Raw genomic sequence first — 23,577 nt, forward strand, 5'->3', positions numbered from 1 at the left:
GTTTACTGAGAAAGGATCATATATTTGTCGCCTTTTTCTTTTCTTTGTGCACCCGCAACTTTGATTCTAGGACCTCCCTTCTTTCACACTAGCGAAGCTTTGCAGCCGGCTCTGCCGGAGCCTGCGGAGGACCCGGGGACAAGTCCTCTGCATCTGAGGCTGCCCCTCAACTCCAGCGCATGTTCTGGGGGCGAGGCACGCCAGGCTGCCACCTGCTTCAGCCTGAAGTGAGCGGCGCTTGGTTTGCCCACGTGGAGGGGACGGCGCGGGTGGGGGTTTGCCAGGGAAACGCTTGCCTTCCTTTCCCTTGAAGTTCTGCGGCAGCGAGTATAAACACAAACTGACACAGCTACGCTGGTTTAACAAAGCTTTCTCTATGCCAAATATCTAGCCCTCGCGGTAGAACGGCTTTGCTTTTTCATTCTTCTTTAAACACCTTCAACCAGCACTGGAAGACTCAAAAGTCGACTGGTACGTTCCCGAAAGAGCCGGGTGTTTCTCCTGGAAGCGCAGCCCTCAGCCCCTCACCCTCTCCCATTCCAGAGGGCCTTCCCACTCCTCCTCGTGCTTTTCATGGCTCATTTTCCAAAACATACCAGGGAGAAGTTAAGCAGACGCTGCCCGTGTGATGGGACAGGCGGCTAATGCGCTAGGAGAGTCCTCTCTCACGGCTGCACAATGAGCTGGAGGGAAAAAGAAAGCCCAAAGGGGATGGCAGCCCCTTCCTGGCTGAACAAAGGCATTTTGCAGCCGAAGGCCAGGGCTAGGACCGAAGGCCAGGGCTAGGACCGAAGGCCAGGGCTAGGACCGAAGGCCAGGGCTAGGACCGAAGGCCAGGGCTAGGACCGAAGGCCAGGGCTAGGACCGAAGGCCAGGGCTAGGACCCACGAGCATCCACAAGCTGCGCTGAGCTCATCACGCTCCACGTCAGACCACCCTTTGGGGAAGGACTTTGGCTTTCTTGGGCTGCCCCATGCTCTTGGGAGGACAGAGACACATCACTGCAGAAATACCGACTGATATCAAATTAATGCCCACCCCCGCTTTGTGCATCCACTGCGACTCCAAAATATTACCTTCATTAAAAAAAACAAACCAAACCCAAACTGCCACAGACTGTCCGATTTCACACACGCAATCCTATCTGCTTCGGAGGGATTATGTGGCCATTATTAAAGGTAAGTCAGGGTCCCTTTAATTGTTTATATAATTTTTAAACAGTTTTAAGCTTACCACAGTTGAGCAACTAAAGCATTTTAAAACCAGGTGGAAAATCATTACTGTTTCACAACCATATGAAAAAAAAAAAAAAGTCATTTATAGGGATGTTAAGCAGGGGTAGAGCATGCAAAGCTTTATCTTCTCATGATTTAAATCCCAGGCAGCGTTCGGTTTGGAAATTACACCAGATGGATTCCAGAGTGCAGCTCAAGGTCATCTAAATACCATGTTCTGCTCCAAACTGTACGCATGATCATCGCCAACCACACAAAGCCATCAACGGAAATTTAATACACTGTCAGATACTCGCTGATCTTCTGAAAGAGCACTTTAAATGCTTCTTACCCTCGAGTGCAAGGACACAAATAGCCCTTGTTTAGAAGCGATACACTAGGAAGGAAAGCTCTCCGCACGTCGGTGCGGTGGGAAAAGTGCATTTATGCTGTTTTGTAAATACGGGCTTTGTAAGAACTAGTTGTTTGACAGCCAGATGGCTCATTTAGTATCGCCTTATTCTAGACTAGGCAACTCACCCACCTGCAACTGGAGAGAGGACGCTTGCTCTTACGGAGCCACACCACGACGGCGTGCTGCGCGCGCCGTGCTGTGGGTATCCTATTGCCAAGCAGCAACCCAAGAGGTACCGACCTACCCTTATTTATAACCCCTCCTTTTTTCCCCCCTGATGAAACCACTTATATTTGAGTAATAAATCCTGAAATGTAGTAAAATTAAGACTTATTTTAACAGAAGAAGTGTCACTAATGAGTAATACATACCCGTGTGTCAGCCGCTCTATTTTTAACGCTGCCCTGCCTCCTCCCGGAGCTGGCTCAAGGTGACGGCTTGACCTCCACGGCAGCAGGTCCGTGGCACCTGAGAGCAGCCCCCTGATCCCGGCGTTGAACTTCTGCACAGAATATGGCTCTTTAAGCACAAACAGCAACATTATGCGTTTGAAAGCAAGGCTGCTGACCACCTCTCCCTGTCTTCCTTTTACACTGCAGGGCTGTCTAACATTTCTTACGCTAGCGGTTCTCTCTGCTGCCTTGGATGTAGCCATTCGCCCCTCCCCTTCCTTAAATTACCATTTTTTACACCTTTCATCACTGTAAGCTCATATCACCTCGAGCTCCTACTTCTCCTGCCTAGGATTTCTTGTGCCTCCTCGAAAGCAGCGCTCCGAAGATCGGCCAATGCCGGGCTAACCGGATCGCGCTAAAGACTACATCGAACAACAAGGGAACACTCGCGCTCGTCCCTTTTACCTCAGACCAAGGCAATTCGCCTTCCCGTTAGGCCAAGGCCAGTCGGTGTTTTTCCAATGAAATCCAGTTTTTCTGGAACAGAAGGTCTAAAGACTAATGGATTAGTCCGCTGAGCTATTACATCTGCTGACTTGAACGAATACCACATTTCCAATATGCTACGGAAACGATGTGGGAATGTGTATTTGGGAAGGAATATTTAGCAAAGCAGATCTCTTAAGTGTATCTTTGCACAAAGGATAGGAACCTTTTATGTGTCTTGAGGAAATGGCGAGACCTCAAATCACTTGGAAATCTCAAAATATTTGTTCCTCCAGTGACTATTATGTAAACCCAGTACAGAGCCTCGCTGAGGAGTCATTCTCTATGTAGGTCAGGAAAAGGAAAGGCGACTTGTACGTAGCCTTGCAAGGGACAAAGGCAGATACAGAAATTGAAGTATATTTTTAATTTTCCTGCCTGTTCCCCTCAAGCAGCAACAAATTTTTCCAGATGTAGCAAAAACGGCATTTGCAGATATGTACAAAAGTTTATTTTACAAACAGCAGCTACTTTTGAATACCAAAATTGCAAAACCATAGACCAACATTAGAAAACCAGCTCAGGGTTTTCTATTCAGATTTTCTATCTGACGCACAACCTAACAGACTTTTTTAAGTGAAAATACTTCCCCCCTTCTGTCACAGCCCTCCCCAACCACCTCCCAGATGGAATTTCTTCATAAAGCTTTAATTAAAGGTACGAAGTAGACATTAGTGACGCTGCAGTAATTTTGGATAACTACAATTAATTGATTGACTATATTTCTATTACCTTTTGCCGGCCTTAAAAAGTCAGCTCGGATCTGAAATATGACAAAGTCTGATCCTGGAGCAATTTCTTCTCTAATAAGTATTGAATGGCAATGTTTATATTCGTATATTTTGTTATGCCACTAGTCCACTAGTTCTATTTTCTCAGTAGGGGAAAAAACAAGTTACATTTGTACTTAAAACTACGAAACCGCAACAAACCTTGGCTCGAGTTAGCAGTTCGGTATTTGTTCCGGACTCCAAAATGGCTCCTAAACGCGCCCGTAAATGTACACGGACTTCAGTAATAAATGTATTTAATGTTAAAAAGCTAAGCAGCTTACAAAATATTGATTTGAAAGGATTACCTGCACACACTTTTTCACTGAACTACCAGAGTAGCAAGGGTGTAAGGCCCGAATTTTGGGTTCTTCTAGAAAGTAAAAAAACCTGTATGACAAATTTGGTTTTGGGAACCTGCGTTACAAACGTCTGATTCAGCTGTTCGTGGGCAGGAAAGGAGGGCATCATCACAGCCTTCAAACTTCACTTTGAACTTCCTTTTCATGTTTCAGAAGTGTACCAAAAGCTAATTTTGAATAGCTTAATTCAATCAGACAGAATTGACATCTAAGCAAGAAATTACCACTTTTAATTTTCAAAACTGTTGAGTCTTGATGAGATTTTAAAAAAAAAAAACAACATTTTCAATATCCGAAAACATCAGAGAAAATGAAAATGTCTCCAGATATTACAGAAAGTCAGTAATGAAAACTAGTATAATACAACAGTACTCATTAGCTCTAATAAAGCTATGTTAGTCTGGTTTTCCGCTACAGACCCCGCTTTTCAGGTTACATTAAAAAACTGGTTTTTAGTACACAACTTTATCTAAACACTGAAAAACTTTACAAAGAATTTTAAATCAACTCAATCAGAATATTGCAAAAATTACTCAATGCTCTTCAGCTTAAATCTACGGGGTTTTTTTTGCAAACCATTTACCTGTAACATGGAGTCATTTTTGGTATTAAACTTCACCTTGAAAGTACTGTCCATGCTTCTTACCAGGCATCCCGGTATCTCTGTAGTCATATCGCTTTAACAATACAGAGTTCAATATCTGCAGTACCAATATCCGATATTCCCTACGGCAAATGGGATACATCTACAGACGTTCTATAAAGGAACCATTATGGTTTGTTTTCGCAAAAAGATTATCATCACGTAAGTTTTTAAAAAAGTGTGTCGAACAAAACTCACGATACACTCAACAGTTTACAACGTTCAACTTCAAAGCGTGTTGAAGTATGCCGAGCGCTCTAACATGAATTGAAACGAAACTCAAAAGAAGTGCTCAGAAACACCTTTTTTTTAGACTTAAGAACATTGCTGTTTATCCCAAAATTCAAACGTAGAAGTTTAGACAAGTTGGCTATTTAGATCAAAACTCATTCACACACACCCCCCTTGCTCACCGCTTGTCAGGCTGACAGTTCCCACTGTGCGTAATCTCACCCTTTTCAGATGACTTCGGTAACGTCACAGTACAGTAAGGATTAAGACAAAGTGGCAGTCTCTGTTTCCATCACCTGGCTGTTGCGAACAGACTGTATAGAATGCAATAATCCACAAACAGGACAGCATGGAACCCATCTTCCAGCATTAAAAAAAAAAGCATTTTAATAAACTAGAAACGGCAGCCTTCGTAAGAAGTTTTCTTCACAGTTTTATAGTTGCTAGCGTATATTTAACATTAACAGGCAGAAAGCCCTAAGGTGTTTATAAACGTACTTAAAGGCAGTACCATTTGCCGCACGCGGAAAAGCGGTGGCGGCAAATTCACCTAGGTGTCATTCATGGCTTGGAGAATCCAATTCAAGGAAACAAAACTTCTTTTTTTTCTTCTTCTCTATTTTGTAAAAGTAGCATTTGACATACAAAATAAAATAGAAAGAAAAAAATCCGTTGAGGTGAGGTCAGTCCTCCTCTCCGTAAGCATACAGTCAGTCAAGCGAGTTCACTGTTAAATAGTAAAGTTTCGGCTAACTCAGGGATCGCCCTTCAACTTCATTTTCCACACTGTCACAACAGGGTGTGTTTTTTTTTTTTTTAACATAACACTGGAAAAAGCCGATTAAACAGTTTCCATCGTCAAAGAAACGTTTTCAGCTATATCTGCTGCTTTCACTGGGACTTCGATTGTTAGAGTAACTGCGATCACTTTCACTGTCAGAGCCATAAGATCTACAAAGAAAAGATTAAAATGCCTCAAAATTGTATTTGGAGCTTCAAATTCAAAATTGCATCACGTCAAACAATTGTCAAGGCAGACAAGCATGAGACAAGAAAATATACAAGGAGCCTTTTACAGGATCTTATTTCATAGAACTGAAGTATTCATTGAGGGATCCCCTAAATTCAAATAATCATTAACTTTACCTGATGAAAGCCCTGTGTAACTCGTGTCGAACTCTAACTACAGTATTTCTTGCTTTCTCCGATACAGCCAAGAAATCGTCCAAATTAAGTTTTTGTAAATGCCAGGAGCCGAGAAGTACATTCTAACAAACACAATTTCATATTGCAAGCATTCTCAACTAAGATAATTTCACAAATCCTTGCTTTATATATTGCAGTTTTTCGTCTGAAGGAGGGTCTGAACAATTAGGCCCTGTAACAACAACGGGAGCATGTGAGCGTCTGCAGAGTGGAAGTTGCAGATTAAAATGTTTTGACTTATCCAGAAGAATTCCAAGCTCAGCACCTGGCCAAACATCAAGATAGAGTCCAGATGGTTTCAGACAAGCCACAGGACATATTCGAATTACAAAGAATAAACTTGCATTAGAGATTTTCTAGCCTCGTGCCTGTAAGGAAAGCTTTCTAAATGAAAGATGAGCACATCCTAATCCAACATTGTTTCTCTGAAGCTTCCCAACATCCTAAACCAATGATTTTGTAAGTATTTCCACATTCTCTGTTAATCTCCTTAATTTCCCCTCAAACGCAAGATGAAAGTTGTCTTACTGTCAGAACTACATGGGGAAATGGGTGAGGGCAGAGTCCGTTAAGAGTTGGTACAAAGTTGTGGCAAAATGACTATGAGGACAGCAGAGGATGAAAGCTTACAGTAGTCTTGGGGATCTGCTTGATTTACCACTGACTAATTCGGGCCATATTAAAAGGCACAAAGCAAATCATGGCTCATAGTCACTAAGTGCACATCTATATCCTGTTCTACTTCTGGTCTTTGTGAAATGTGCTCACTGACATCTGTGTAATTCCCCTGGACCGAGTAGAATAAAATTTATCCTACGTTCATCAGAAGCACGCTGGATTTGCAGGTAAACTGTTCTTTCTAAATACGTTCTGGGAAGTGAAAAATTACTTCTGGATAGCGCTGAAATTTTTCATTTCCCTTCCAGATTTTTTTTTTTTTTTGAAACCCACTTTTGCAAGCTAAGCAAGAAGAATTTACCATCCAGGGGAATTCTTTGCATAGCAGGTAGCTTTTAATCCGTAACAGGGTACTTGATTCAAATCTTGAGAGCTAGATCACTGTAGCTTTTAAGAAACGTTTACAGCTATTTAAACACCCCAAAGTGCTAATTTTGAATGCAAACATACAATGAACTGCAGCCGTCTCAAATCCTTCTTATCTAGTTTGTTCCCCATCCTCACATTTAGGATGTCACAAATTCCGATTTCCTCACTCACGCACTTGCTCTAATTTTAATTGGTTTTAATTACTGCTTTTGGTAACAATGTATTTTTTATCCTGGGGGGAGGGAGGGGGGAAACCATTACCCTTCATGAACATTTAAAGTATGTATTTAGCAAACGCTTTTGCATAAATACAGCATCAAAGTCCCGCTAGCGAGAACATACCTGGATCGCCGATCGTAACTTCTGGACCTTCGATAGCTGTCACTCCTTTTACTTCTACTTCGACTTCTGCTATAGTAACTGTCGTACGTGTACGATCTACTTTAAAGGGAAAAGAAAGTAACCGTAAGCTTAGCACTTCTTGTCTAAAACGCCATTTATTTTAATCTATATTTTCAAGACATTTACGTACAGAGGTGAGTGGCTATACAGAAATTACTTTTGAAGGATATGGCAAACTCACTCTACGTTTTATAAAATCTGCAATACGAGTATCTTCAAAACGACAGTAAAAATCTCAAATTCATCTCGAAAAGACTTACTAAGCATTTAAGAAGTTTCGTATTTTCTCTACAAATTGTAGCTGCAGTAAAAATCTTGTTTGCTAATACTTCTGAAAACAAGTAACAGCGATTTCGTTTGTAACTCAATTTTATTTTAACAGTAAAGGGAAATGAGTTCACTATTACTTATGTCATCATCTATAACTGCAACGCCAGGATGATTTGATTATTTTCAGCTTTTAAAAGTGTCTTACGTTGATTTTGCTTTAATTCAAGTTGCTGTCAGGATATTCTATTTTTAAGTACCATAGATACAGGGGTGTTCTTATCCTAAGGTTTTTTAATAATAAGTACATTTATTGCAGAGTTTGTATCAAATGATAATCCATACCTAGATCGGCTGTGGTGACCGTAAGAACTACTTCTGGATCTACTTCTACTGTAGGTTCGACTGACAAAAAACAAGAACACAGAGACATTTTAAGTTAATCAGAAACAAGTGCTGAAGAGAGTGGGGGGAGAAGAGGAGCGACAGGAGAGGACCACGTTTTGCTCAGAATTCTTTATCCATACTACAAAACATTAAACAATATTTTTCAGTAGCAGGAGATTTTGAAATCTGACCGTTCTAACTGCACATTTCACGTGGGCCCTTCAGGCTGCAGAATGCGTAGATAAGCGCATTTCCAGCTCGCTCACACTGATGCACTGGACTGCTGTGCCTCATTTACTGGTTTTGTGATACACCCCAACACTATCTCCACTTAGAGAAACTTACCTACGGCTCTTGTAACTGTGGTAAGAACTACTTCGACTTCTTGACCGATCTCTACTATACCACCCTCTGCTTCGGCTTCTTGTGTAGCTTCTTGACCTACAACCAATGAACAACTTTGAAAAACGTGAAATAGAATATAACTGAAGAGAAGAGTGGCAGAAAATAAGAAAAGCATTGTAAGGCTTTATCGTTTAAGCTAAATATTTGTTGCAGACCTGCTAAACGATACAGTGCTGTTTAAAAGAAAAACCTGTGGTGAAAACCAGGCCTTAAGAATATCAGAACTTTCAAGTTAGCACAGTAGGCTGTGGGAACAGCACAAACTTCTTACCTATATGAATACGTAGAACTTCGGGAGCGACTTCTTGAGTGACTGTAAGAAACAGACCTTGTTCTGTGCCTGGATTTAGATTCAGATTTACTTCGTGACCTACTGAGACTCCTGGATGGGCTATTGTCATCTCTACTCGGCGATTCTTCCTCACTGGAGCTTTCCTGGTTTCTCGGCCTTCGATTTAGCCGCGCTGTTTTTCTAACTTCATCAAACAGGGATCCCGGCCTTACTTTATTTTTAGCTTTTATTTCAATCCTTAAACCTGCTGGTTTAGGCTCTGGTGCTGAAGCTACGTTCTTAACTTCGGCGGCAGTACTAACTGTTGCTGCTTGTAGGTTACCAACACCTTGCAAAGGCTTCCATTTATTATCTGTCACATTGCTCTGTGTATTTTCAGTAGTTTCACTTTTTAAACTACAGTCTTTAATATTAGACACAGGGAGAGAGTTATTTTCTTGCTTTCCTGTTTCTTTTTCTTCTTTAATATTAATGAAGTCTGTAACATTGTTTCCTAGTTTGACAGCGTCTTGTTCAGGGGTGTCAACCTGTAGATCTTTGTTTATACTAGCACTTAAAGCCTGAGGTTTAGCAGTGAGAATGACAGGAGACAAGACGTCCACATCAACCTTCCCTGGTGAGTTACGATCTGGAGTACAAATCTCCATGTTGTCATCTGTCTGAATAACATCCTCCAATCCGTTCTGGTTACTGTCTTCAGCCTGTTTAATCTCATTCTTGCAAGCGGTCACATTTATTCCTGAGTTTAAAATACCGGTTGAAGCGCTTGTTTCAATGCTATCTTTGTTAAGGTTACTGCGATTTGGTGAGGCATCACATGTAGTGTTTTTACCTAAAAGGTTTTCATCTGCACAAGACTTTTCACCGTCTCCCATTTTATCTTTGACCATTTCATCCTTTTCGTAAACTTGTTTTTTATCCTTTATGTCCCTGGTAAGCTGCTTTTCTATTTTGTCATCCTTGGTAACTGGCTTTTCATTTATCTCATCATCATCTTCTTCACCAAACTCCAGGGGGGGCTGCCAATGAAACACTTCTTTTCTTTTCTGAACTTTGTGTTTCTTCTCCTTTTTCCCTTTCACCTTTTCTTTTGCTTTTTTGGAATGTGATTTTTTAAGAGTTTTTTTCGCTCCCTGTTTCTGTTTTTTTGACTTTCCTCTAGTGTTTGCTGAGCTAGAACAAGAGCTGTCAGATTCAGAAGATGACAACTGTTTGCTTGTCTTCCACGCACAATCAGAATCCAGAAAGCCTTCCGAAGAGTTCGATTGTTTTTTTATCCTTTTGGTAATGCTACGCTCTGTATCAGTTCCTGATGAGGCCTCTCCTTCTTCTTTACTAGAGGAGGGTCTGGAATCTCCCCTATTATGCCTCGCTTCTCTTTCGGAATTTGATTCAGAGTCCCATTTACTACCCGAATAGGATTTTCGTTTCGTTTTTGCACCACCTCTAGGCTGCTCAGAAGATTTCTCCTTAGCGGCTTTCTTTTTAGCATGGTCAGAATCCTGCTCGCACTTGGATTTCTCCTGCCCTCTCTCAGAACTTAGGCTATTTTTATCCTGTTTCTGACTATCTCCTTCTAACTGAAAACGGCCTTCTTTCTCTCGGACTGCTTTCATTTTGGCAGAACGCTCACTGTCAGTAGAGAAGTCTGAAGACGATAAACTGTCACTCTCTTTCAATCCTTGAGAAGACTCATCGTAGTCTTTCGTACACTTGTAAGGGAGGGTACTCTCAGAGCTCGTTTCTTGCCTCAGTTTAAGAGACCGAGCGTTTTGATCATTTGATGCAGGTTTCCTTTTGTTTCTGTGTCTATCATCATCACTAAGGGAATAGTAAGATGTCGACTCACTATAACCTGACCTGTCACTGCGGTATTTACTCAGTGACGGTGATCTGCCAGAAGAACGAGATTTTGTCCTAGAGCTAGATGGACTTCTAGATCTCGTGTAAGACCTTGAGTATGACCTACTTCGAGAGGACCTGCTTCTTGATCTTAGCCAACTCTCTGAGCTTCTGTCACTATGATATTTGGAATAACCACTTCGATCGCTATCTGAACTCCTTTGACGCTTAGGGTATGAGGAAGAAGTGTTAGCCTCTTTAATAACCACTAAGTTGTAATTAGTTTGTGTGGGTATTAAATGGGTTGTTTTCGCTTTCATTTCCTGAATTCGCTCGTAAGATGGCTTCCATGGTTTCTGCCCGGGTTTCCACCTTGAAGGCGGTGGGCTATCACTTAAGGGTATAACAGGGAGGTTTTCTGGGACAACTGGTGGTACGACGACTTTATCACTCGGGAGTATGACTGCTCTTACAGGCTCAGTGGTCTTGTTCAACTTATTTTCATTTAATCGTGTTGGAATATTTCGGGGAGAACTGAAAACTGTCTTTTGATGCCTAGGGTTAGAACTTGACCTTGACCTACTTCGAGAACGTGATGATTTAGAGGCTGATCTTGACCTAGAACTTCTTCGGGAATAAGATCTTGATTTAGACCTAGATCTGGATCTGGATCTGGACCTGGACCTGTAGTATGATCGAGTCCCTCTGCTTGATAAAGTCGACGAACTCTGGTCTTCCTTATCAGATTTGGACCAGTCTCTTCTGGATGAATGCCTAGAAGACAGTGAAGAAGAGCGCGATTTCCTCTCACGATCACAAGATGATTTTGTCCTCCTGAGGAAGGAACGAGAGGATCCTACATCTGAAGAGGCTGATGTTTTCTTTTTTTTAGTTTGTTTGTGCTTCTTGAAATGCTTCTGCTTTTTAGACTTCTTTTTATGTTTCACCTTCTTCTTCTCTTTTCTGTGCTTTTTGTGATGGCTGGAATATCTCACAGTGCTTAGATCAGAATAACCGTTATGTGACCAGGACCTCGACCTCCGGGATGCACTTCTTTCATCCCATCTGCTTGTACTTGGATCACTCAACCTTAAAAACAAACAAATAAGGCCCACACTACGCAGAAGTTCTTTTAAAAAATTCTGATAAAGTATTTTCCCCTCCTCCAAGGCAATTAATTAAGTTTAAAAATAATTAACGCCATCCTCCCTTTACTACCAGACAACTGTGTTTTGGCTGAGCTTGTTACGCTCATTTTAAGATAAGGAGTTACACCACTATCAAGAGAGCTACTTCTCTCTAAGAAATGAATTAGCCAGCATCCCCAAGTTTTGCACATGGTAGAACTTGTGGAAAGAGATTTAATGTTAATGGTAAATCCATAGGACTTTGGGGAGTTACAGCTACCCCTACAACTACAGGATTCATAGACGATATTTAAATACAAATTGAAAAATGTCATCTATTTGGTACTCTTATCTGGTACGCTGCAATTTATCAATAAACTGAATGCACTCAGTATATAAAAAGATTTACCATAAATATTTGCAATTATACAGTAATGATTTATACATCATATTCTTTGGTTTTGCTTTTGGAGTTTACCTACTGTAATTTGATATAAACTCGTATTTAGTATCACGCAATCGCAAATTCTGAAGAGCTGGCTTCCGCCACAGAGTTTGTAACAGCAGAAAGAACACGTAACTAAAACAATATAGGATTGGTGGATTTGACCGTCTTATTTGGTATCTAGAGAAACCTTATCACTAAGATTGAGGCTAAAGGAAATCTGACATGACCAGCTCTACGGAAAGCAACAGGAAAGCTGACAGGTCAATGAATTACATCTTAAATAAGACTCCAGGATGGCAGCACCAGAAGTGACTCTTCTGACCTTCTGACACTTTTCAGCATGTGTTCACCTGGTGTCACATTAGCAAAGTATAGAAGGATTTAAGAGAGCCTTCCACTTCTAATTTTCAGAATTTAAATTGAGTGTATTAACCACAAATATATAATTTTTTTTCCAAACATGAACAACATGGTACATCTACACAATCTATTAAAGCTTGTGTAAAAAACCAAGACATTTGAAATTTGTAGTAAGGATCGTACTTATCGCCTTTACTCCACTTTTCTCCACTAGGTGGTCTGTATGTTCGTAATCTTTGCATTTCCTCTTTCCAGTGAGGAGGGGTCTCACTGCTCTCATCATCATCAGATTCAGAACACGATCGTGATCGAGGTGGGGTGTGATACCGCTACGAAAACAAAGAAAGGTAGATGAATAATATATTTTGCTTTAAAACAGACCGGAAAATAAAAAAAATACACTCTGACTCTTACACAGATTCTGCATACATCTTCACAACACAAGCCAGACAACATTATCCATACAAAGTCCATAAAGAAAACACAAATGCTAGATTTCCTGCCAAAACCACCCACTTTTGGTATGCTTATATCCTTCATGTGAGACTGGATTATGTAGCTAACTATCTTCTCATAATCTGAGACCACCTCTCAAAGCCTGAGAGGGGTCAGCTAAGCCATTTTCCAAAATGGAAAAGGAAGAATTGAGGGAGAAGTCACAAATTCCCTGTACATAATACCTTCTGAAATAACACAGTTACTGCAGATAACCAGCTATTTTTTTCAGGATACTAACGCACAGATGTTTCACTTCAGTTAGCAGACACTTAACTGTTTGCAGGGGTAAAGACAAGCCCTATTTCAAAAGCTACTGCTCTTCAGCCCTTCAGCAATGGGAATCCAGTTTAAGACCCCTTCCAAGCAAAAAAAAAAAAAAAAAAATCATAAATAATCTTTCACAAAAGTGTAATGAAGCTTCATACTTAAAAAATTATGCTTAGGCACAGCATTTAAGTAGGCAATGAGAGCTACTTGTGCAGCAGAGAAAAAGCTCTAGTATTGCTAACTCATTATTTTCCATTACCCAGTTGGATATGCACTTGGTAAATGCTGTAAGGAAATTAGATGCTCCTTGACTCAATAAAAGAAAAACACCTGGATTTTACTTATTTTGAGCCACTTATAGGAGCAGGTAATATGTGAAAAAGAACTATATTGCTCCCCCTCCAGAATAAAACCAGAGATGCATGTATTAGTTTATTCAGTTAATTGCAGGCAGAAGTCTTTAAAACATCCTTTTTTCTTTACATAAATAACCTGCCTTAAAGATTTGGAGGTTCCTATCCTTTGAGCTGAAGCAACGACTACTTAAAAAAAGCTTTTACAGATGAAGGGCATATCAGAGGTTACTAAGGTTTCATGGACCTCCCTAATTCTGTCATATCATACTCAGGAGTCTCTCAGAACTCAAGAAGATTCAAAACTACAAAACATCTTGAAAAACATCAAACAATTTCATCCTGGATAGAAACTCTTGCTAATCAGACTATTACCGATGGCAGAAAACGTGTTATTTCTCCAGCTAACTGCTAGCCCAAAATTATTGCTGATATTAGTGGTTTTCATTCTTAATTTTATCAAGAGGGTGCCAAAATTATGAAAAACAAGACGCAGACACCCGAATCCCTGGCAAAAGGCAATTCCACTCAGCTTCAAGCTACTCTTCCAGAAGTCTTTATTTACCTAAATATTTCAAAACACTCTGTTTAAAAGGCTTCCATTAGCGGGTATGACAAGTGTTAAACACAAATGAAAGCTGTCCAATGCAGCAAGGACAGCTATCAGATTTAGTGTCAGGGCTGGCAAATAAGGTTCAGTTCTCAGGCGAGGCCCAAACACTGCAATACCTTGTTCCACGCTAGGGCCATCTAAGCCGTTCATTTTGTGGCTTAAAATAATTGCATCACGGGGATCAGTAGAAAGGTACTTCTCAGATCCTCAAAGTGGCTATCACATAAGGAAATCAGGTTCAGAGGAGTCTCAGTTAAGACCATTCTAATGAAGTGCCTTCAGCTATAGAGAAATCGATCTCTAGATATAAACTTTGGGGGTTTGAGGTTTTTTTGCACAAAACCTTGCCAGGACCACACTTTGGTTTGGTTTATGGTTACCCAAATGCCACCTGCTAAACTGATTCAGGAAAAAAAAACATTCTAAAGGGGAAGAATATGCTCAGCCATGACATGCTACAATTTGAAACACACCAGAATCAAACACACGATTACAAAAGCTTTTCTGACTTCCTCCCTCTTCTACTGAATGAAAAACAAGTGCAGCTGTGCAGTGTTTTGGACCCTGTATTGTGGGTTATTAAAGAGACAAGAAAACTTTTGCTCGAGTACAGCAGCACTAACGCAAAAGCAAAAGTCTTCAGGATACCAGAGACCTGGAGTAGAAGTGAGATCTGCGTGAACAGCTGCAGTCCCCAGAGGGGAAAAAAAATAAAATGGATGAAGTCTGTGCATCTGTAAAAATGCTTCACTACCAGCACGGCCCATGCAGCGTCATCTGTGACATTATGAGGACAGATGATGAAATTTGGAAAACTACATGAAATAGCTAAAAAAAAAAAGGAACCAAAAGGTTGACTTAAAATGTCAAAAAGCAGAACAAATGCAAGTGATTCTGTCAAAGTTGCCAACAGAACTGTGGTTTCTCAGCACCGTATGCACAATCACCAGGAGATGTGAGTACCACAACTCGGGAGGACAAGCAATATACACTTGTCCTATACACTTAGGACTTTCTAGAATAGTTTTGTCTACCGTTATGGGATGCAGTCCTAAGGCTTAACAGAAACAGCAAGGAAACCCAATGAGTGGAGAGGAGTAAAAGCTCTTGTCGCTTCTCATTACTTTAAATCTTGTGCCTTGCGAGGGATGAATCTGGCTGAATTCACTCCAGTCTTTAAAGAGAGATAATTTTATTCTTACATTTTAAGAATTCTTGTATAGCTGAGGAATAAGCATTTGTTTTCCCAAACAACCTTCAGGTAAAAAGACATTAACAAGAAGGATGGAAAACAAAAAAGCATTATAAAATGAGCTACCTGACAGCAATATTTCAACCTTCTAAGCTAGAATCTATAACATGTCAACACTAGTTAAAAGCACCATATGAAGCCTTCAAGGAAATTCAAAGCTCAAGTTCACAGAAGATACTCTGGGTGAGACAAAAGAAAAAAGTAATTGTCACATACTATTGTGCCTCTTCCTTTAATTTTTCGTCCGGATTTAGAGACTGATGGTTTCTGGTCAGTCAGAACTGGCGTAGCATCAAGAAGCTTCCTACATAGATTAATAAAATATAAGCTTACATAGCAAAGCCCCAAAAATTACACTTAAAAATAGTTTAAGTTCATCATGCAAAATATTAATCTTATTCATTTATTTTGGGAGATGGCAAAACTGAGAATTCTGCAAGAAATAAAGCAAGCCACACACGGTTCTGCAACGGCAGGCAAATCAACTTTTACTTGTTTTCAACCAAACACCCATCTGACCTCCCTACGTGTAAACAAATGCCAACAACGAACTTGAGAGTACTCTGTTCAAGTGGTGCGTGGCTTTTCTAAAGAGGTTCAGTTGTGTTTGGTGGCCAAGTCATGAAGACAACATGGACAGAACAGTTTCAGGATCTCAGCAGTTACACAGTGCCTTCATGTAGGGAGTGGCAGTTCACGGTAGTCTGCGGGTTCTAAAGCCTTGCTTCTTTCCTAAGCAACAAGAGGTAATTCAGCACTCCTTTTTACAGTTTGTGTCACACCCTCAAACACAGCAGCTACTAAGGCCTTGGAAGCACGAGTAAAGGCTTACTCGTAAAGGCTATACCATCAACTGAAAATTTAAAAAAGAAACCAACCCCAAACTGATTTTAGAAATAGACTCAGCTAATACAGTACACTGCCAGATGAGTCCAGAAGCAGAGAGATTTGCTAGAAAAACAACCTAACAGCAATTTAATAGACACAAATTGGAAATGACTTGAACTCATGACTTCCTTTGCATCAAAGGAACAGTATTTTCTCTTATTTTCAAAATCATAGATGGGTCATAAAATTCTGGTTGACCGACTTTGAACCAAAAGTTGTTTCTTCAGTCAAAAAAAAGATAAAAAAATCACCTCTCCCAAACCCAGGTTTCCCTTGCAATCAAATATTTGCTGTGGTTTGCACTGCAGAATTTTTTCTGGAATTACTCATTTTTCTGCATCACTGTAATTGAGTTTAAGGTCGTGACCATGCACGATCCTTAAGGACCAATGAAACGAACTCATTAGATTACAGTGAAAAACCCTCACAGGGGTTGTAAGGAATACTATGAAGAAAACTGTAAAAAGGATCATTAAATGACCTCATTTAAAAATTCTGACGCTACAGCAATCATCTGCTATCAGTACTAGTGATACAACGTTAGCAGGAAAATTTGACACAGTTTCCACCAAGTCAACATAATAAGAAAGCTCAACGATTCTTACGGTTCAGGTTCTACACTGACAACAGGCACATCTCTTCTTAGCAAAAATCTATTTTCAGGCACTGGGGGAATTTCTTCAGGACGTACCACAGGTTTGTCCCTCTTTGTGCTAACATCAACCGCTTTTTCTGTTATATCGCTCTTGTCAGAAAGGCTGCTACGGGGGAAAAAGTTGATAAATCAAAATTAACTGTCAACCGATAAACACCACTTTTCAAAGCAAATTCCAAAACAAGTTTGTGTGATGCACTGAGCCTTAAGATGGCTTAACAACCAAAGCATGTTTCATTAACAACTCCCTTCATGCTAAAGGATGGTGCGCTCTTACTGGAAAGAGGGTTCCGTTCTCGCTTTACAGGGAATAGTTTTGCTTTTGGTTTGCCGTTTGTCATGAAATATTTTTGGAATATAAATCAAAGATCTTATTTGCCTGATGCCTCACTAACACACAGGCATAGCGGGTCCTAAAAACTTTAACATGAAGCTTACGTCAAAGTCCCATTAGCTTCTATTTGCAAAGACCTTAAACTGTTTCATCAAAAAAAAGCTGCCCAACAAGCTCAGCTTTTTTTTGTGTGTTTATAAAAATCAACCATCAAAATCCAAACTTATAGAATAAAAGCACCTTCATATTCATTGACTGAGTACTTCATTAAAAAAGTAGAATTTCTCAGATTTTTCAGAAATTCTTAATTTAAGAGACTAGTCACCGTCTTTGGTTTGAGATTCGCTTGCACCTTGGTTCCTCTTTCTTCCTCTCCTCCTTCCTTCGTTTTCTTGATTGTTTGGTTTTAGCTCTTCTTTTACGCTTTCTTCTTCTGCTTCTTTCATTATCAGCTTCACTTTCAGATGATGTTTCTGAAGAGCTTGATGCACTGGAGGAGGAGTCTGAAGCTTCTGAGTCAGAGCATACTTTCTTCTTCTTCTCCAAAGCTTAAAACAGACATTTTAAATTTACAGTGTGTTCACACGCATCTGTGTTCATCGTATATATACACAGCACAAAATATACAATTTCATACATGTATAAGTACACACACGTACTGCCACTGGGGAACTCTGTCCATAAACTATGAGCTTTTTTTCACAGTGAGTTAAAATACTATAATAGAAAGTCATATAATTGTGTCCTGTCCAAACCTGTATCAATAAAACGATACAGATATTTTCCAAAGACAGTTGTAAAAAAGTTCCTTCAGCTGCTGTGAGCTGTAAGAGCTTCCCTGCGCAACTTCCACCATTTAAGATGACATATCAATGCAAAGCCAAATCTTAAGTCATACACACCAGCTTTTATAACTGAAGTTGAACACTGATTTGTACCAAGCCAGTATAACGAAAGGCTGAGAGATAGGTGTAATTTTAAGGAGGGGGCTCCCCAGCTTTTCTCCTTGGAAAATGTGTTTTCGTTTGTAACGCTGAATTCACAGCTTTGTGTCAGAACAGAATCCAGAGATAAGCAAAGACCACTTAGAGTGAAAAAACAAATTTGTTTTGTGACCTGTGCATTGCGTTCTAAAGAAACTAAAGTTTAAGAGTTAGTCTGAGCCTCAGTTGTATACTTCTTATTTCTAAAACTCTGTCATTCTCTCCTTTCTGCATCTTCATCCTTTTACATTGTTATCCTCTTGGCTTTCTCTGAAGGACATAAATAACCACATTATCCTTAAGGGAAGTCAACAGCGGAGTAGAAAACTCAAGCTTATAACACTCCACTACTTTACAGCAACTGTCTAAACATATATGTAAGATCATTTATTCCTTATGAATTCTCATGAAAAGGCAAATTACGTTGACTACACATACTGCCTATATTAACATTGCATGACCTTGAAATAAACCTTTGGAAACTACACAAAATTCAACTTCGAGAAAAGCTTCTGATTGTGTCTCCATCTTTCAAACTCAGAAAAATAAGCTCTAATTAACCTCACACATTAATTAAAGAGAACAGGAAGCAGCTATGTGTTTTTCCAAGGCACAAAGGTTCAGGTCAGAAAACCTTTTCCCTTGCTGTACCTTCCTCACCTACATCAAGCTTAAAGTTTTAACAGCTCATAAGAATTAAGATTCTAGAAATTCACCATACTGATTTCTAGACGTTGGAATAATTTTTATACTCTCTGAAAACAATGTCAACATTCAGTTAATTTCAGCGATAAGTATGCTTACCATCTTTGGCTGATTTTGTAACCAGCACCCCACAGTCAATAACTCGTACATCTGCATAGGGCCTACTTGCAGTATCAGTTTTCAGATTTTCTATTTGTTCTATTACTTCAAAACCAGAAATAACCAGGCCAAAGACAACATGTACACTGCAGAAATAAAATATTTGGAAAGTACAAACATTTATATATTGCTGTAATTATTTCCCAATGAATTTCAAAGTCATTCTGAAAAAGAAACATTCAACTTCACTGGCATCATCTGGCTCTTAAAAATGTATTAAAGTTAAAAATAAGATTTTTATTACTTTTACATTTACAACAACGCTAAGATTTCATGAAACACGAAACAGAGATCCACTCCGGTTCTATTTGAGGAAATGACTTGATGTCATTCTACTCTTCTACATGGGCAGAGTAAACCCATCATCTTTTTTAATCCATACTTCTATTTTGGAAATTTCATGCAAGACAGAGATCAAGACTTCACAAATAAGTGAACTTCACAAAGTGCAGTTTTCCCCACAGAAGAAGCATTTATAGGTTTATACGAAGTCCACATACAAGCTTCCACCGGCACTGCAGGGACAGTTATAATTAAGGAATCCCCAGTTTTGTTCTACTATACCGCATTTCTCTGCCCTTCTTCCATTCACCCATAACTTATACTTCCAGGAACTAACGTATCGTGGGGATATAAACATGCCACACAAAAAAGAGTGCTGCCCAAATACATTAAACTTGACATTTCAACTCACTGATCTATGGACTGAGGGCAGCAACCAGTTTTAAAGAAATGAATGTTAGGATTTAAGACATTCCAAGTTTTTGACCAGCTTTGGGAAATAAGTTGCAGCCTGAAATTTTTATAGAACCGAAACTTTTGTTTTCCATCTTGTTCTACTGTATGATCTTTCACAGAATTAAGAATTTGTTTCCCCATTTTTGTCTGCTTTCAATATAATATGTGAAGACTTACAACCTTCAAATTTTAGCCATCATTGGAGAAACTAGAAAAGATTCTTACCCGTCGAGATGAGGAGCAGGTTTTGTTGTTCTGTTTGACAAACAGCAAGATGGTAAGATGGTAAAAAGAAAATAATCAGGGATTCAGGTGAAGTAAAAGAGGAAAATGGCACAGAAAGAAAAAAAAAACAAGAGGTGAAGGTAAGACAAAAAAAATAGTGAAAAAATCCAGTTACATACATGGAATTAAAGAAAACTTTACAGATTATAGACACAGGCTTTCTTAAACCTTTACATGAAGTTTGTTTGAAGTTTAGCTAACTGTGCTTACTCGAAAGCTGTACCAAGTATCATTTTAGGCATGCAATAAACAATCTTCAAATAGCTGTCTTTAAATCCACATTCAAATGTAACTCTCTAACATTTTTAAATTACAGAGAAGATACAATTTAGCAATAAATACTGGGTAACTAATGGAATTTAAGTGTTTCTGAAATTGTTAGGTTCTTACATTACAAGGTCACTTTAAAGTCAGTTTATTTAAAAAAAATAAAAAAGAAAAGAGTTATCATATGCGATAGAGTCTTTGCTTTTTCCGCCTCCCCTGCTACTTTCTCGCTCTCCATTTACCCGATTGGCCTCATGACTCAGAATACGGAGCGATGCTTCTATCTTTAACCGTCAAGACTACAGCACTTCAGCTCATAAGCTCACAGGCTTCCCAAAAGCAACAGCAGCACAAAGCAAGCGGACGTTATATGCTACCCTACAGCTTACCTCTGTGCTAAGTACAGACTGCCTCCTTGTTTTTCAGATTCACACCTTAAGCTATCTCTAGCCTGAAGGAGAACTGCAACTGCATCACATCTTGTACGCTACCCTAAAAGGCACCTGGCGTTACGCCAGATTTCTGAGTTGACTTCAAATTGGAATATTCAAGGCTGTGCATATATGATTATATGTTAAGATTCAACTTTTTGATGATAATGCTGTGACCTAGGATCGATCTCTATCCTTTTCCAAAAAGGAAAGAAAATGACTTCTACAAGTTAAGCCTGCATTAACGTTGCACAGGGAACCTTGCGATGCAGACAAATTCAGTAAAGATGATCAGAGCGTGCTTAAATATCGGGGGAGGAAAAAAAAAATAGAGTTCAAGTTCATTTACATTTGAAGTTACTTTAATATTTGAAAACATTCTTCCTCTCTCCTCCCCAGGCACTATTTTGCCTTTCTAGCCTTCTTCCAATGAACTCCCCTCTCTCAAAATAACTAATCAATCACAGATGCTTTTTCTAAATTTACAATAACGCAGATGTGGTACAATGAGGTCAGTTTTTCACTGCTATAATAAAATACTAGTTTTTAAACACATATCTTCGCTCAAGTTTTGAACTGTTAGGTCACAAAACCCTGCAGTGCTGGAACGCATGCCAAAAGATGGAACTGAATCAGGAGCGTTTACACTCTTGATTTTCTTAAGCTCCAAATGCCAACCAGACCTTTCACTTCTGTAATAGTAAATAATAGAAAACAACTTTGGTTTAAGACAGGGAGAGAAATGCTATCAAGTCCACATTTAATTTCTCAATAGTAGGGGGTGTTCTTTGTTCTTCCCTCGCTAACACCGTGTATTGCTACATACAGACAAATTCTTCTAGCTTTTGAAGTTCTTTAAGCAAAAGTTAACTGCAGTAACAACCTGCTGTTAAGTGAACATTTTAGGCAGGCTTAATTATAGAGCTGATTTAAAGTAGTGAAAAATTAGAAGTGGCTTACTTCTATGAAACCAATCATAAACAAGACTTAGTCCTTAGAATTAGCCAGAAACAGCAACAGGTTCAAACACACTTAATATGAATGCTGTAGCATTGTGCTGCTGCCACGCAGCAGCATTTGAAGACCAATTGAGCAAACTGCCTAAGCACGTACTTTCTTTTGACTATTCCTCAATCAGCAAAGAAAGGGATAGTTGATACATTAAAGCCCACGGGGAGATTTCTTCCATTACACTGGCAATTTGATGGCTAAAATGGCAAGGATTTTTCTCATTTACTTGTTCGTGAAGTGAAAACACAAAGAAAAGCATCATCCAAAAAGAAAACTTTTCAGATGCACGACAAGGAGTGAGGGGGCTTTGCAGACTTTCTATGGGAAGCAGAAACCCAAGTCACTGGGCTTTTGAAGGTCTTCTCGTCTCAATGTTAGGGTTGTAACATGACATCGATTCTGCAAACGTGCACTTTAAAAGACCGCTTCAAAGTTTTCTGCCTACACTCTGCCTTTCAATTCTTGAACGTTTGCTTCTGTTTCAGAGCTTAATCAGGAGAAAACCTGCTTACTGCCTTTGCGCTATAGAAACCTGGAGTCATGATGAGTTCCTCCCCCAAAATGGTGTTCTACTAAATAATTTCTATAGAGAACTTTCATAATTTAGACCGTTCAAAATTTAAAACGTTATCCAAGGTATTTACAGAGGGGCAAATACCTTTCTCCACCCAAGTTTAAAGTACATTGGTTTAAGATACTCCTGAAGAGAAAAGCATCTTTTTGATAAAAGCACGTTATCGCCCACTCCCCCCGAGAACCTCAGTCCTAGCAAAGGGTTCAATGCACATAACAATATGGTCAGAAAAACAAGAAAGATAAAAACAGAAAGAAGAAAAGGAAAGGACACAGCCTTAGAGGAATGAGACATTACCTTTGGAGCGCACGATGTAACACTGTTTCTGTAAATTTTACACAAAAACGGCAGAAATAAATTGTAATACATTTTCAGACAAAACTGAGTCTATGTTTTATTAAATACAAGTTTAAAATTAATATTAATCAAGTTGTATGCAGAACAAGGATGCCTAAAAGAGGGCTCTAAATTTTCTTTAGAATACAAGGTACTTTGAAAGCTACAGTAAGATCTCCTTAAACACAAAAAGAAACCTACAGACATAACCTGCTTGCATACACTATTACAAAGATAAACAGGTAGAAAAGAAAATCCTCCCGCTCCCCTCAGCCTCAATCCAGCGTTAGAACACATGCACAACTTTAAGCAGATGAATAACTGATTTTAATGGGTTTATTCACATGCTTGCAGTTAACGAGGTGTTCAAATGCTCTATGGAACCCAGTCCTAAGTATATACTTTGTAGGATGGCACACCGTAGCTTAAACGTTTTGATTTACAACCGAACGTGTTAGGTCAAAGTCTACAACTTCTTACATTTCACAGTTAGCCTCATATTAGGAAGCTTTTTTAAAACTAAAAAAATCGGTGCTTTCTCTAAAATATTCGCATTGCTATTAGATTGCTTGTGTTCAGAATTACAGAAAAACACACACATTGAGATGCAAAAAAGGCAAAAACGTGCACCAACGAATACCACACTTCTGGTCTGGCGTAATTCTGAACAGAAGCAATGTTTTAAAACTGCATTATCTGTTGAGCTTATCCACATTCCTCCCTCCTCCCCAATAAACTATTAGTTTTTGATCCTGTCTCTGCATATCCAAGCACTGAAGTGATCTGTTTGCTACTTACTACACGAAAACGCGTCCTGTGAATGCTTTCGCACAGGCTGTGCTTTTACATAAACTGTTGACCAAGCCAAT

At 39.4% G+C, this 23,577-nt stretch overlaps 1 protein-coding gene across 14 annotated transcripts in view; it reads right to left on the reverse strand.

The window, feature by feature from the left end:
• Positions 1-3,909: 3,909 nt before the first annotated feature.
• The window catches only part of NKTR (natural killer cell triggering receptor), a 43,192-nt gene continuing 23,524 nt past the window's right edge, over positions 3,910-23,577 (reverse strand). For 5 of the 14 annotated variants that reach the window (XM_075082190.1, XM_075082191.1, XM_075082192.1 and 2 more), the window contains 11 exons: positions 20,030-20,059; positions 19,007-19,152; positions 17,545-17,767; positions 16,836-16,991; positions 15,559-15,646; positions 12,543-12,688; positions 8,562-11,513; positions 8,231-8,326; positions 7,844-7,903; positions 7,172-7,270; positions 3,910-5,527 (listed from right to left, as the gene is read on the reverse strand). In XM_075082190.1, the coding sequence (XP_074938291.1) occupies positions 5,449-5,527; positions 7,172-7,270; positions 7,844-7,903; positions 8,231-8,326; positions 8,562-11,513; positions 12,543-12,688; positions 15,559-15,646; positions 16,836-16,991; positions 17,545-17,767; positions 19,007-19,152; positions 20,030-20,059 (4,075 nt within the window). In that variant the 3' untranslated portion in view covers positions 3,910-5,448. Of the gene's footprint in view, positions 5,528-7,171; positions 7,271-7,843; positions 7,904-8,230; positions 8,327-8,561; positions 11,514-12,542; positions 12,689-15,558; positions 15,647-16,835; positions 16,992-17,544; positions 17,768-19,006; positions 19,153-20,029; positions 22,320-23,577 lie in introns of those variants that run through there. The other 9 variants (XM_075082193.1, XM_075082194.1, XM_075082200.1 and 6 more) reach the window with 6 other exon arrangements.

This window comes from Phalacrocorax aristotelis, chromosome 2 (genome assembly GCF_949628215.1).
Source record: "Phalacrocorax aristotelis chromosome 2, bGulAri2.1, whole genome shotgun sequence".
Classification (NCBI taxonomy): Eukaryota; Metazoa; Chordata; class Aves; order Suliformes; family Phalacrocoracidae; genus Phalacrocorax; species Phalacrocorax aristotelis.